This window comes from Haliaeetus leucocephalus, unplaced genomic scaffold, assembly GCF_000737465.1.
Source record: "Haliaeetus leucocephalus isolate CR32 unplaced genomic scaffold, Haliaeetus_leucocephalus-4.0 Scaffold262, whole genome shotgun sequence".
Lineage (NCBI taxonomy): Eukaryota > Metazoa > Chordata > Aves > Accipitriformes > Accipitridae > Haliaeetus > Haliaeetus leucocephalus.
In genome coordinates, this window is record NW_010972698.1 from 8,109,993 (window position 1) to 8,126,117 (window position 16,125).

Below are 16,125 nucleotides of genomic sequence, written 5' to 3' on the forward strand. Positions count from 1 at the left end.
TTCCTTCTGCAAGGCAAAGGATTTTATTTCCAGTATGACAGTGAAATATAATATGATTATGGGATAAGTATGTGAACACTTGTGGCAGAGCTTGTGAGCTTGTCTGCTGTGAACTAGGTGTTTTAAGACTGCTAATTGCTGAGCTGAATGATGACACTTTTTACGTTTTAATCTACTCAGTGATATACTTCTTTGAAAATTGGATACAAAAGTGTCTTGTGAAACATCCTTTTTAAGAAGTTGAGGTTTATTTATCAGGAAAAGTATACACATATTTAGAGAGACAGTGCTTGATATTAAACTGCTAAAGCTGAAATGTTTGAAGATCTCTTCCATTATCCTAAAGTTTTAACATAAACATTCTAGTTATGATTTCTCTGCTGCCATAAAAAATGGAAGTCAGGCTTATTTTCCAAAAGATCACTTACAACAGAGGGACTTGCATGCTTAAAAATATTAAATATTTATTTTTCCCTCATCAGTTCCTGAAACTGTGTTTCTTGCAGTAGAGTTGACATAAAAATAAGCAGCTGTGAATCTTGTTCTCTTCTTTGCCTGTCTCCATGATAGTGAAGTATATTAAATTGGTATGTCCATCTCAGTCTTTTTAACAATGCCATCTTTTTTTAATATTACCTATTTTTTATACTCAGTGGTGAGATTCAGATAGTATACAGATTTGTATTGTAGTTTTTGCTTTACCGTGTGGTAGCTGGAGCACTCTGCAGTGTGTCAGAAAAAGAAATGACTGGTGTGATTAAAGATGTATTTCTGGTTTGATTATTTTGTGCATATAGAGAAAAAAGTCAATCTGGTGTTTTGTTTTTTTTTTTTTAAATGTAGGAAATAAAAAGAAAAAAAATTTCTATATTGGAAGAGCGGAGTTTCTTCCATGAAGGTATGAACTATGCTTCAAAAGCAACACGTATCTTCTGTCAGATTTCTGAATTTAAGGAAATAATAAACCAATACGAATTTAAAACTCTGGATGAACTAGTGAGACTCTAAATATCATATCTCCTTTTGTTAACATACAACATGGAGTGTTTAAAAAGTTTGACTAATGCATGCAAATAGCATGGGAAAAAAATAATTTTAAGACACCTGTAGAAGACATCTGTGGTCTCCAAAGAAGGGAAAATACAGTCCACAATTCAAGGAACTTTAGCTTAGTAAACAAAGGTTATTGCAAAAATATGCAATGATGGAATAGTGAAGCATAGTAAGTGTTAGACACCTTTCCCAGAAGCCATATGGATCTTATGTGCAAGGTGATATATAGACCTCTTAGAAGATTTTTCTGGCATATACTTTCTCTCTTTTTTTTTTTTTTCCTTAGCACAAAAAAGCATCCATTAGTGGATTGTCATCATGCATCTATTATGTTCTCTTCCTCTTTAACCTGCCCTGATGAGTTTAAATTACTTGGGTTTTAAATACAAGACTTCAGAGAAACTCTGATTGGATTTTAACAGTATTCAGTAAGAAAATGTCATGACATACATTCAATTAAATTTAATTGCTGCCTCTTTCTTCCTGTGCCTTTATTAGAGTTCTGTATGACTTAGCAAAAACAATTTGTGTGTGTGTGTGCAAGGTCTAAACGGCTACTGAGACTGACTTGAATTAAATATACAGGTGAGTGAATCGGAGAAATAAATGGCTGTATATTAAGAACTTGCACTGAAAATAAAATATTTGGAATTGTACATTTATTTGTATGGTAACGACAGCAAGCCCCTCTTATGCACAAGGGCTCAGTAGTATGATCCAGGCTTCAATATTTCTACTGCTGCGGCAGCGAGTACATGATCTGGTAGTCATTAATTTGAATATACATCAGAGGCCTCTTGCCAGCCCTGCAGCACTTCAAAGAAACGTGTTTGGTGAATTGTCAAATCTGACTTGTCCACATAGCAGACATATTCTCCAGATGTTCTCACCTGAAGTGATTCAATGATAATTTGGTTTGTAGGTTGGCAGTGAAATAATCTATTGTGAATTTATTTTTGCAACAGCAGTAAAAAGCGTGATCTGTTCTTTTTCTGAAATACTTATCAGACAGCAGGCCAAAGTCTCTTCTTTGCAGTAGTGGACAGTATAAAAAACCCGATTTCTATCACTGAACACTTCTGTAGTAATCTCTTCATATCTAGAGTAAGACTCGCTGTTATGAAATTTTTTAAGTTGCTGTGAGAGGTTGTGGACAGCAGTATCAAAAGATGATAGTTATCCTCTAAATTTAGATGGGGCATTGTTGCAAATCAACAATACTTTCTTACATAAAAATGTAAATCAGGTACTATTTATGGCAGGAGTATGGCCTGTAAAGAAAAACAAACATGCTGCTCCAATTGTATTCAGTTACTTTCAGTCTTGTGAAACAGCTGGCTGATAATTGGTAAAATTTCTACAGTACTTCAAAAATACTTTATTGAGTGTGGCAATGGACATATTCAAAGACGACTACTAAGCTTATGCCTAGAGCAGATACTGTGGTAGCCTTATTTTGGGAAGTGTGAAGAGGCTTTTATAGACAGCCATCTCGCATGAGATCTTGAAGAGCTGGGTCCTGCACTGGTAAAGTGAAGGGAAATATTGTCATTGTAAATGCTTGGTCTTTAGCACAGCAAGGACCTCATGACTGAGAGCTAAGGGGGCTGCTCTAGTAAAATGATTGGTAATACAGTAATCTGCTTTATGAGAGACCTGTTATAATGACAATATCAAACAGTCTAGAATTTGACTTGTTTCTTAGGCACTGGCAGAAGCCAAACCCTAGATGCTGCTCATACTGCTTAAATCCTTTTATATGTAGATAATATGAGACTTCTTAATTTGTTCAAGATTTTTAGTCTTTTCTAGCTCTGCTGTAAAACAGTTCTTCTGGTTAGAAATTATTTGTGACATGCAGAACTGGTAAAGAAAGGTATAGAAAAAGGAGTCTAAAAGAGATCATATCATTAATTTAAATTTGTTTCTAATGTTTCAGATTTTTCTTCTTGCCTGTCCTCCCTGTCGGATTGCAATGATTCTCTTCAGGTAATGCCTCTACTATATTTCTGTCTACTTGCATAATGTATTTTAGAAGTTAATCACCGCTTAAGTCATAAAATATTAAGATATCTATCCAGTTGGAAAGGTACATTGGTTGGATTGAAAAATGACACCTTGAAAAGGGTCAGGGCTTGAATCGTGGGTGTTGAGCCACACGCCCTTAGTTCTTTTGTACTAGTGGTTTTGGCCTCGCTTAGCAACATGAATTAGCTCGGTAACAGGTGAGAATGCAGGCATCTTTCTACAGATTAACGTACAGGTTTGTATAATGTATGTCATGGGCCTTTTACCTTTTTATTATCCTCACTAAAAATTAGTAACTGGGCTTCATTGAAGGCTGTGCATACAGTATGGGTCTAGTTTTAAAATTGTGGCTATAAGTTAAATAGTGAAAGCAAATTCTTGCTGACTTGGGTATTTCTCAGATCTATGCAATCTTTTCTAAAATATTGTGTATTGTTACTTACTTCGGGAACCACAAGAGTTTCTAATGTGCAGGAAGCTCTAATGGACTACTGCATTAGAGTCCAGTAAGCAGCAAAGGGGGGTAAGTAGTCATATTGTGGGGAGGGTCATGGGACTTCCCAGGCAGAATGGTAATCAGGAATGGCTGTAGTTGCCACCGTGACAGTTAACTTGGCTCTTTCTTGTCACTGACTGGAAAAAATTATATTGGGGGCACACCTCATGAATTATTTTGGAACTGCTGCTGTCTCTCTGCAACTTTTTTCTGCTGTTCCTTATTTGGGCAGGGAGTGGGCTGAATGCAGAGATGCTGTGTTAGCGTCTCCATCTCAGAGAGTGTGAAAAGTTATGTCTGGTGTCCAGGAAATCCTGGATTTACTATGCATTTGCAAAAGACCAGTTGCAGAGCAGAGGCCACAATATTTGTTGCTTTTCAGAATGAGCCTTTCTGTTTTCTGACACCCTGACAGGGTATAAATTACATTTGAAAAACTGTTTTGAAATTGTAATACCTTTTCCCCCTCAAGTTGCTTTTAAAGTCCTAACAGTTTATGACAGGCAGTGGTTGTCAACAGTTTATTCCTTACTTTGTGTCTTATGTAAAGTAGACTGAAACAGTACTGATGCTATTTTTGTGTTCTTGTGACACAACAGTGGTTCAGAAAAAGATGGCTGAAAGCTATACAAAATGCAGTATTATAATACTACTTTCCTGCCTTATTTGCTTAGGACTTTCTTCTTTTATTTAATGGACTTCTTCCAAATTCTTGAAACTTTACTTTGAAGCTGTATGTTTATAGAGTTAGACAGGAGTAAAAACCTTTATCAAATACGTTATTTTAAGCTCTGAAAGACATATGAACAGCAAAATTCCAACTATTTAGCAGCTTGCATCATGAACAGGATTAACACAAATGGGCAGTCCAGGCTTTCTAGGAATCCAAAGCTCATTACAGAAGGCAGTCCTCCTTTAGGAAATTATTAAAGTGCGTATTTAAAGAGAGGTTTTTGTCCTGGTTATTGCATTTAACAGTATCTGGTTATTGCATTTAACAGTGGCTTTATTCAAATTTAAGCCAAAAGAATTTTCTTAAATCTCTTGCTACCTTTTATTGAAGAGATACTACCTAAAATATGTGAAAATACTGCATTTTATTTCCATCTGTGAATATAACATCACACCTCTTTTCTCAGGTTGCAGATGCATATGCTCAATGGGGCCCTCTTGGCATTGCTGTTTCCTGTTGTTAATACACGTCTGGTGAGTGTATTGTACTTTTCCTCCTCCTTTTTTATTTATTTCTGAAAGATTTTGTTTGGCAAGATGTTAGACCTTTGCTTGCTTTGGCCTTTTACAGTTCATTTTACCAGGCTGTAGATTCCTGGTACAGGTCACTACAATGGAGCCAAAATATGAATCTTGGAATTTTGGGTTTATAAATCAATGTGGAAAGCTAACACTGCTGTATTCAAAGTGTTAATTCCATCCTAGCCTTTGAATGGAGGGAAGACTTAATGGCTTTGAAAGAGGCTTTCACAGGTTAGTGTTGTGGCCTGTGGTCAAAATTCAGCTTCAGGCTTTTCAGCCTATATGTACGTGTAAGATTCCTCAGGCATGGAAAATGTCAAATGGTGGTGGTGATTGTCACCCCCTCTCCCCTAAGGTTAGGCACAGCAGCTTTCTTTTTTCCATCCAGGTTTTCAAATCTGCTATAAAACTCCTGTCTCCTAGAGGAAAAATTAGCCTGTGGTGTCCCTAGTAAGATTCTTAAACCTATCAAGAGTTAATGATAAGAAAACTGATCCTGAGTCTGAGTCATATGAAACATTTCTAAGGATTATTTTTAAGAGCTGTTATGTAGGGTGTGTGTGTATGTGTATATGCCTATATGCTTGTTCATTTTTTGTCATTTGACTTATTTGCAAAAAAACATTGTTGCAGTTATTGTCTGGTTTTTAAGGTAGAGTTCACTTAAATTTATCTGCTTATGTGTTTATGGTGTCTGGATAAAGTACTCATATCTATATCCATATAGCATGTGAATTAATGATATTATTGACAAAATTGTTGTGGACTTCAGACTCCATTACAGATCTTGTTAGTGGTCATCCATTTGCTAAACCTTGACTGTCTCAATAAGATTAAGTATAAAAATCTGCATCTGTATTGAACTTAATGGATGATACGCTATGTTGATTGGCCACACTGGTAGCTAGGAGACCTGAAAACTGACAGTTTTATTGTTGGCTCGTAAATGGTTTCTTTTTTCCCCTCTTTAAGACTATAACATTTTGCACTGAGACACAGTTCAGTTACTAGAGAGAGGATAATACATCTGTAGGCTTTTACATATTAAAAATAATCTTCCATAAAGCATGACACACACAGGCACAGGAGGTTGGATTATATTTTTCAGATTTCAGTGGATTTAGTAGTATATAACCCTAGAGTTCTTTCAAGATTTACGTTGCCCATCCTAACCTGGTAACTACATATATTCTTTTCTATACTATAACAGCTTATGTGCAGTTTGCAATTATGTTTTATTAAAACTTGATACTGCTGAAGGGGCAGCAAATGAATAAAACCAGTGTTTTTTCCTGATAAGGAGAACTCTTTATTTTGTATTTCAAACTATCTAGTTTGTAAGTAAATATAAACTTTAGCATAACAAAATTATTTTTCTGGGTAACCTTTTAAGGATAAAATGTTGAAATATTTAATACATCATTAGCTTGTATTTTCTCTGCCATCATCATAGATCTCATTCGTATTAGGGCAGTGGTGATTAAATAGGAAAAATACAGACTACTTATAAAATTCTCTCCTTAATTAAGGATAGAGGAGCCAAAGGATAATGTCCAAGAGCAAATATTTTTGGAATAAATACAACTTAGGATATTTTTGGCCTAACAGCTGCTTGCTAGGCTGTTCTCTTTTCAGTGTTTCTTCTGGCACAACGTAATGTGGGTGATGTTTTATAGCACTGCTGCTTTGACCCAGATTCTCTTGTGGTAGACACACATTCTGCTCTGCAACTGTCACTGTAGTTTTTTACACTGACGTTGTCCTGAAAGCAATAAATGTCTCTTAGAACTTAGTAGGGAGTTCAGAAAAATAGCAATAATTTTGTCCATGCTGTCTGCTCTGGTTTGTAGTATCTAAGTGAAAAACTTTTGATTCAGTCAAGAATCATTGTGTCTCTATGCCTCAACTTTTTAATTTCAATTTTACAACATTTTAAGACATTTATTTTAGCGTGTACATTTCATACAAAAATTTTGTATACTTAGTTACATCCATAAACAGTTGTAATATATAGTGTGTGGCACAAAGAGGATTAAAAATTGGGCACCTAACCCAACTATTAATTTAGAAGTGAGGAGGGAGGAGATGTCTGGGGCAGAGAGAGTTCTGAGGTCAGTGGGAACTGGAAAGCAGGAGGCTATTGCCTCCCATCACTTTGAGAGATTGTACCAAATTGATGTATTGCTCTAAGTACTGAAACGCCTTGCTGTTACCTTTCATAGTGTAAAATATGTTTTATCCTTATGAGTTACTTGATATACAGCTGGATGTTGTCTTGTTAGTTTTCGTTGTCTTCAGCTGACATTCTCTTAAACCTCTCTCTTCGATGTGGATTGCCTGTCAGTTATCTTATAGGCAGTACATGATTACTGTTGAGCTGTAGTCTCTTGGAGAAGACTGCTAATTTAGCAAGTTCAGCAGTACAGCACGTACATGCTAGCTAGCAAATTGTGTATCATTATGGAGATGAAAGCAGTGAGAGGCAGGTGAAAATATTAGATGTGTTAGGAACTAGCAGGTGTCAGGATTTTGGTTCTAAGTGTTAACTTGTTCAAAGTAATTTCCAGAACACCTCTTTCCAGAATGTTTTGTGGCAGAGTCTGTTGGGGTAACGTATTTTTGCTACCAATTACGTTACTTAATGCATTGTAAGTATTCTTTTTTAATATATCATTCAGTGCTAAATTATCCTGAAAAAGAAATTTTTCAAAGTTTCTAGCATAATTTGACATTTTCCATTTTCTTGTAATGTATCTGTTCAATTTTTTTAGAACGTCAGTCATTTCAAAACTATTCTTAAATATTAGCCTGTTACCAGTGGAAATGGAGAGTTGAGATATTCATTGAAACTACAGTAGAAATTTTCTACCTTCTGTCGTTTTAACCTTTCAGTGACACTATACTTGTTTAAAAATCTTGTTGGACTGTAATGGGCACCTGGGATAGTGTTGCAAAAAAAAAATGTAGCCTGAAAGATGAGGTCAGTCTATTCTGTTCTTTCCAAGAAAATTTTTTCCTCCCTTGGCATGATGTTGAGGTGCCATCAATTAACAGTCTTGAACAACAGATGCACCCACTTGTATTTATTTGGCAACTAACTATTCCAGTTATTTGCTACATTATTTACAATGTGCTGATGGAGTTAAATTTTGTGCATTAGAATAGTCATTGGATAAAGACAAGTCAGTTTGTTTCTTATTCAGTTAATGTTTTTATGAGTTCTTACTACCCTTTCAGAAATGAAAGGTATTTTAATTTTCTCTCATAATTTCATTCCTTTCTCATGATGCAATTCATTCTTGGTCAGCATTAACAATTTGCATAGAAAATGGGGTAATCTTTTATGACCCTTAAGTAAATAGAGAAGAAGATGCTAAGGGAATCAGATTGTTAGGTTCCCAAGTGGCAGCCTAGAAAGGCATAAGACGATATAGAGGAGTAGAAAGATGTCTTTTTACTCTGTATTCATATTATATGGAATACAGTGTGGGTCCTGATAACCTAGCTATGTGACTAAATTCATTTAACTGCCACAAAGACTCCAAGTGTTTGGAGAGTAACTGTTTTTGTTTGAACTTTCATATTGCATTTATCAAATTTTAAGGGAAACTCTTACCACTGGTTTAAAAGTGGTTTTTTTGCAAGCTGATGTCCTGAAAATGTTGATATAAATAAAGTAAAAATCAGGACATGTCCCAGAGGTGTTGGACTTGCTGTCTGTGCTCACACAGCTGAGATGGTACAGTTTTAATGTTTCCAGAAGCCACTATATTCTATTATTAGAACTATTTGGCTTGAGAGGTACACATTCTAAATCTGTTTCAGGAGCAGAATCATACTCTGAGCAGTACTTACGGTGAATTTGTGTAGTAGAGTAGATCATTGCCTGCTGTATTTCTGTTGGCTGTTAAGGTAATAATTCACTGTACTAAATAGTTTGCCTGAAATGCCTGTGCCTACACAGCAAAATGGAATAGGTTTTGGTAGCACATTATGTCATAGCTAAACTGGCTTAATCTAACTGGCACAAGGAGAAATAATGGAACAATTGCACATTGTGGGCTGTCGAGAAATTGTGCTTTGGTTGCTGGTAGGTGCTAAAGCCAAGGTTTCTGCATCTTTTGGAAGTCATCTATGCTAGTGCGTTAAAATGGTATGGGTGTGTAAGTGGAGCCTACAATCACACTTTCATTTGGTAATGTAAATCTACCTTCTGCTGGTGGTGATAAATAGCCCTAATATTATATCTAGAGGAACTGGAAAAATACTACTTCTGAAATCGGTATTATTTATCTTGTATCATTCCTGGTTTTTGACTTGACCTTACAAATGCCTGACTATGCCCATTGCGTCATTAATGCGAGCTGGTTTGTATAATCAAATTGAGTGACCAGAAGATAGTGGTGCCTTTTTATGAGACACAATAGGCACCAAATATAGCGCTAGTCAAATACTCAAAACACCGATAAAAGTCAAAACAAATGCATTCAGTCTAGAGTGCCCTGAACAATGCCTCTTCCTGATTTTGTCGGCGAGCATCATCCTCAGTAGTGGCAGGCCAACTGTCGTGGTTTAACCCCAGCCAGCAGCTAAGCCCCATGCAGCTGCTCGCTCACTCCCCTCGTGTCGGGATGAGGGAGATAATCGGAGGGGTAAAAGTGAGAAAACTCATGGGTTGAGATAAACACAGTTTAACAGGTAAAGCAAAAGCCACGCAAGCGAAGCAAACCAAGGAATTCATTTCCCACTTCCCATGGGCAGGCAGGTGTTCAGCCATCTCCAGGAAAGCAGGGCTCCAGCACGTGTAACAGCTACTTGGGAGGACAGACACCATCACTCCAAATGTCCCCCCTTTCTTCTTCTTCCCCCAGCTATATATATTGCTGAGCATGACGTCCTATGGTCTGGAATATCCCTTTGGCCAGTCGGGGTCAGCTGTCCCAGCTGTGTCCCCCCCCAGCTTCTTGTGCCCCCCCAGCCTCCTCGCTGAGGAGCAGAAAAGGCCTTGGCTCTGGGTAAGCACTGCTCGGCAACAACTACACTGTCCCTGTGTTATCAGCACTGTTTTCAGCACAAAGCCAAAATCTAGCCCCATCCTAGCTACTGTGAAGAAAATTAACTCTATCCCAGCCAAAACCAGCACACCAAGAAAAAAATTCTCATAAAACTTGTCAGAATTTAGGTATGTCATGAGTTGGAATCCTGGGGCCTTGCCCTAGCTGGATTTTCTGGAATTCATACACTGCTGAAAATACAGTCGTGTTTCTTGCTTTGTTATGTTTCTGGTCTCCTCCACCTTTGTAGCAGGATATTATTTCTAGTCCTGTGTTCTACGGTGTCTTCACTCTACAGACTGTCAGCACAAGAGATGCTCTTTTATAAACTCTCATGAGTTCTGTAGCTCGTGCATGCTAACACCGTCTTTGGTAGCAGGTGCAAATTCTGGTTCTTTCCCTCTGTCTGTATGCCTCACCCTAACAGGATTAATTGAAAATGAGAACTGGATAAAATTCATTGATAAAACTGATGAATTAATGATCCTTTAAGGGAATTATAATTCCCTGCACTGACTGGATTGTGTAGAACAGCTGGGAGGGTGATACTGGTTGAGACACTTACTTGAAACAGAGATTGCTTATTGGGACCCATCAGTACGTGTTCATATCAATTACAGACAAGCGGGTATATGGCAGGAAATCTGAATGAAATATTGCCCCTAAAATATAATGAAAAGGAATTGTTGCAAATAAAATCTGGGATGCTGCTTTAGACCGTCATGTGGATAGGTGACAGCCCTGCTACTTCTTTATTTGAAGGGGCTTTGCTGGTGACATTAATGCCAACATTAACATAATTTTTTTTCTCAGTCTACTCTTTCCCATATATTAAAATATAGGGGAATGTCTTTTCTAATCTATGCCAGATGTATAAGCTGGTGCCTGAGCTGTAGAACTGCCCAAACAGTGTAACAATAACTTGAGCATGGATCAACTTCTTGGCTGTTTGCCAGTTCGGATGTGTGCTGGAGAAAGGAGTTCTGGTAAGACTGGAAATAGTCCATTTTCCAAATGCCACTTGTGTTTGGGGTTTTTTTGGTGGCGTTTTCTTTTAAGTCGTCATGTCCGATTTTAGACCATTCTTCTAAGCTTCTGTGGCAGCTGTTTATTCTCTGCCAAATAAGTAATTTGCTATCACAATCCTAAATATGCTGAGAAGTAACCAGTATGTTACATGGGCCTAGTAGCTGTTTGCCCCATGATTTTTGTATTGTATAGTGCTATATAGGTTCCTCCTCTCTGTTGTTTAATCTGTTCTGTGGTCTGCTTTGCAGGTAAAAAGAAAAGCCTGTGTTTCTGGTTTATTTCTTTGATTACTGATTATGTTTAGGAAACTAGCTACTGATTATATGTTATGAGTCTGAGTTACTGATTATGTCTAAGAAGGTGGTTGGTACAGAATGACATTTGATGTTTACTAGACTTTGTGCTAGATGTGCTACAGAAAAGACCAGAATCTGGGAGCTGAATTCTTTCTATTCCTTTTTCTGCCGTACTCTCCAGTCTTTGTAAAGGATGATGGAGGGAGAGCTCTTGCACAGTACAGTGCTTGAGGTGTTGTTGCAAATAAAAGGCTAAGGTATAAATAATTAACAGAGGGAGGAGTACTACTTTCAGAAAACAGAGCAAAGTGGTAACCTCCTAGCCCACTGAAAACCAGCTGCTGTGTCTAAGTGGGTTTAAACTCATTTAAACTAGTATTGTGTGCCATACCCTTTTGGGGGAAACTCTCATGGGATATCTGACTTTGGGGCTCAACTCAGCTGCTGTCTTGAAGAGATTTTTCTAAAGCTTAGCGGAAAGACCTAGTTGCTTCCTTAGGGCAGTAGCTGGTTTGAGTTAGGACATTAAGTACGTGCTCAGAGGACTGCTGTTGATGGCTGTGACTCTTCAAGCTTAGAGGTGCAAGGGTGAGCTCTAATACTTCATGACACAGTTTCTTCTTTTCAGTCTCCCAAGCAATATAAGCAGCTGCTAGGAGTTTAGCTAGACTGGTAGAACTGTACATAACTTACCTGTTCCTGGGGTGGAAGTCTAGTGCCTGCTCACTATTCTTGGTACTTTTCAGAGGACCTTCAGCATGTGTCCAGGGAATGTGGCACTTTTGAATCTGCATTATACCAGGCTGATGTGGGAGCTAGAAGCACATGTGGGTGCTTTAAGCCAAGCTCTTCCTGGAGGAACAAAACACCATTTATTTTCTATTAGAAACTTCATTACAAGATGTAAAAAGTGAATAGTCTGAATATTTATTTCCAGAGTACTTTGTTAGCATGTTTTGATCTTGTATTTTAGAGGATTTGTGTATGTGAGTATTAGTTTGGTGTGTTTTGAAATGTATATGATTTTATACCAATGTTAAAACCTAGGAATGGATGAAGCAGATTTGCTTTGCCATGAATAGGAATCTTTAAAGGAGAAAAACTTACTTATTGTCTTCAGTAACAGAGTAGCCTGTCCTCTGTATTCATTTACACTGTTAAGGGAGCCTAGAATATAAGTTAGTAGAAGAAATAGGTAATTTGTCCTTTTGTCTTGTAGCATTAGTTATTTTAAAATTCTGAGTAAGCGAAACAAGATGAAATGCAGGAAGAGTGATGCTGGCAGCTGGTAAGGTACACAAGAGTTTAATACAGAAACACCAGCAAATAAATTGGCAATTAATATACAGAGTTCAGATGAGTCTATCTTGGTAACAAATATCCAGTGATTCTGAATCTCTCTGGGGACAAGTGTGGTTGAAGAAATGTACCATGAACATCATTGGTTTGTTACTAGGGAAATACCGCTCTTCGGAGCGGCTGCTAGGTTTCCATGGTGGCATCTGGCAGGAGAGAACAAGCCTCTTAGGGCCTATGAAGAAGGTCCACTTTGGAGATTTTTGGAGTCTGGGTTTAAATACATGTGGCCTTCACGAGTGCCTATGGTCAAATATTAGTAGAGGGACCAACTCAATATTTTGACTGACTTTGGTCTGTAAGTGTTGCTTTGATTTTTTTTAATTTCTCAAACTTTACCACTTGCTGAAGCACTTACTTGTTTTCACAAAGAGGTTTTTTAAATCCTAGATTGATGGGTGATCCTTCCTACCTTGTCTTCACTTGCAGTTTCTCTTTGCATTTAAAAGGTACCTACCTATCTGCTATCTGTGAGTGAGTCTTTTATTGATAAATCAATTTATAGACAAGACCTTTAGAGCTAGGTGAGTCAGTTGCCCAGTACAACTTTATAGTTCATCTTTTGTGTTTGTTCTTTTTCTGTTTGTTGTAGCCTGGCTGTACAGCTTGAGTGCTTGGTTGTACAGAAATTCTGCTTTTGCGACTCTATAGCAGGAAATGCACTTGCATAATTAGCCAGGCTTCAGAACAAGCAATCTTTTATAGTGGGAAAAAAAGATGTTTTGTTTTACAAAAAAAAATATTGTCAACACTACTGCAGCAAAACAACAGTTACTCTGTTCTCAGAAGTGTCCTGAGCGTAGTGTTTGTGTAACTGGCCGTCACAACTCCGCGAGTATAGAAGCCCTTATGAAACACAGATACTAAATAGAGAATGCTCCTTGGCAGGAGTGAGTGCCTCACATTGTGTTGTTTATATCAGGAGCTATTGTTTCTGAAGTGTGCCTGTTCCAACTGGGAGAGGTACAGCTTTTTCTCCAGTTAGGAAAACTGCTTTAGCCTCTTTCAAAATAATTTTGATTCCCCTCTGTTTCTCTCAACAAGGGACAGCAGAAAAGGTTCAGATTCAGGAAATGTCACATCTTCTGTGAAGTTCTTGCTTGTGCATACTACTATCTTGCTTGGTTTTATGTTTTGATACAAAATACTTGGAATAAAATAACCCAACAGATTGTATGGAAGATTTTTTTAGCTTAGTCTCCCAAGGGCTGGCCGAACATCTTGAAGGTTGCAATCAGGACACTGATAGTGTTCAGCTGGGGGATGTCAGGACTAGCAGAATCCAGCTGTTGGTTTTAGCATCTTTTATATTCAAAATAGGCTATAAGAATCATTGTTGAATTTAAAAGATCACTATATTAATTACCAGCTGTTTATTGACCGCTATTTAGGAAGAAAACCAAACTCTGTTTCAACATTTCTTTACTTCCGTTGATGTAGAATTTTTTGTAATGTTTCTGTTTCAAGTATGACTGAAGTCATACCTCAGTGTCTCAGAAAAATAATAAAGGAAGGCTTTTTTCTTTTTTTCTCTTTTTCCCCTTCCCCTTTGCTCTCTTTTTCCCCTTCCCCTTTGCTCTCTTTTTCCCCTTCCCCTTTGCTCTCTTTTTCCCCTTTTCCTTCCCAACAGACAAGCCACGATGGTAACACTTGCATCTGGATTTGCTTTAGCCTGTAGAATGATAGAATGAGTCTGCTTCTGAACCAAAGCTAATGGCTTTGTGTTATTCCTGTGAGATTTCATACTTGTGTGGTGGTATTGTCCAGTTTTTCACTTCTGAGAAATAATGGAAAAGTACGTCTTTTCAGCTTTGTAAGTGAACTGCAACAAGAAGTTGAATTCTCAATTTTGAGTTTGAATCTTTTCTACTACTGTTCAGTTTTAAATGTGTTGCTTTAGTTTAACAAGTAGATATAGGCAAAGGCATTTACAGATGGGAATAACTTTCAAATACAGTGCATCACCTTTTCTAACTGACAAAGAGCTAGAATTAGTTGGGTCTGGATTAAGGGGCTCAAGTTAAACTCAGAGTTGTGGTTCAAGTTATTTTTAGCACAGTATTATTTTTAGCACAGTCTGTCTCACTTCTCCTCTAAGAAGTAACGTGAATTCAACTAAACACACAAATGACTAATTTTAATTTCCCAAAAGTTGTCAGCAGGTGAGAAATACCTGATTTACTACTAACTGGTAACTTGTTTACATATATCCTTCTGCAGCTTCTCTTAAAAACCTATAAAATATGGGTTATTTTATATTTGGTGAAGCTTAGCAGTTTCACACAAGTATGCAGATTGCTATAAATCAGGTCTTTTGGTTTTTGCACAGGCCTCCTCAGTAATTACTTTTATATATTTATTTATATACTTTTATATATGTAAAATACCTCATTTATAGAGTTCTGTCACTCACAAGGTAGCAATTATCTTTTCTTTCTAAATAGGCTCCTGTCATATGGGGTGTGCATAGTTTCTGGTTTGATTGCTTGAGGGTTTTCCATTGTTATTGGTAATTTATGCTAACTAAGAAAGGGAAAAGAGCAGTCTTATGTTATTACTTCTTTGTTGTGCTTCTGGCTAATTTTGAGAATTGTCTACTTGAAGTGCTGCATTGCATTTGTGGCAAGGGGAATGGAATGGGTGCAGTTAGCTGCACCTTCAAAGCACTGACTATTAATGTCACCTCTTTGTTAATATACATTGGTGGTAAAATAACTGAACTGAAGGGATTGTCATGGGTTATAAGGAGAATGGTTCCTTGTAACTCAGTTGTTAGTGATGAAAAACATTTACAAATATTTTCCTTATTCCACAGCTTCCATTTGAAATGGAAATTTATTACATCCAGCATGTGATGCTTTATGTTGTGCCCATCTATCTGCTGCGGAAAGGAGGTAGGTTGGCAATTTAGTCTGTACGTATTGAATTTGTCCCAGGCAATGAAAAAGCTGTGTTTAATGGTTACCACAGGCTTTGCTCTTGCTTTTTTTTAACCAATTTTCTCTATGTTGTTACTTAATAGTTTCTGATGTTATGTTGGAGTTGTGACCTTGGTAACAAAGACTTGTATCAGGCACTGAAATGGGAATAAAAAAACGGTCTTTTGCCCAAAGGAATATCAAGAATGTATTGTCATAATGTGCACTATCTTCTTGAGTAGCATCTCTGCCATATTGCAATGTTCTAAGTTGTTGGTGGGATGTATTTTTAAGACTTTTGCCTTCTTGGATGTCTCTTGAGAAGTACTGCAACTTAAAATGAGCTGGGGAAAAAAAAATTATTGTATCCCCAAGTAAATATTAGTCAGCTAGTTAGATAAACTCCTGAAATTCTGAGGCTCTAATGAAATGTAGAGACACATATTAGTGAAATGAACTAGCTTGCTTGTTATCTCTTCTAACAAGATTACTATCTTGCATTCACTTATAATAATTCAGTAAGTCTGGGCATCCCAAATTGTTCTACTGGCCAGTGATTTTTCTAATTGTCGCCCCTTAGAGGGGAATGCAATATGTATTCACCTGCTGTGATGCTCTGCCCCCCTCTAGCGTTGACATGC

The 16,125-nt window shown here is 37.3% G+C and overlaps 1 protein-coding gene across 1 annotated transcript in view; it reads left to right on the forward strand.

The window, feature by feature from the left end:
* Positions 1-16,125, forward strand: part of TMEM164 (transmembrane protein 164) — a 41,380-nt gene that overhangs the window by 14,887 nt on the left and 10,368 nt on the right. The window contains exons 3-5 of the mRNA XM_010569024.1: positions 2,993-3,042; positions 4,717-4,783; positions 15,382-15,460. Of these exons, the coding sequence (XP_010567326.1) occupies positions 2,993-3,042; positions 4,717-4,783; positions 15,382-15,460 (196 nt within the window). The remainder of the gene's footprint in view (positions 1-2,992; positions 3,043-4,716; positions 4,784-15,381; positions 15,461-16,125) is intronic.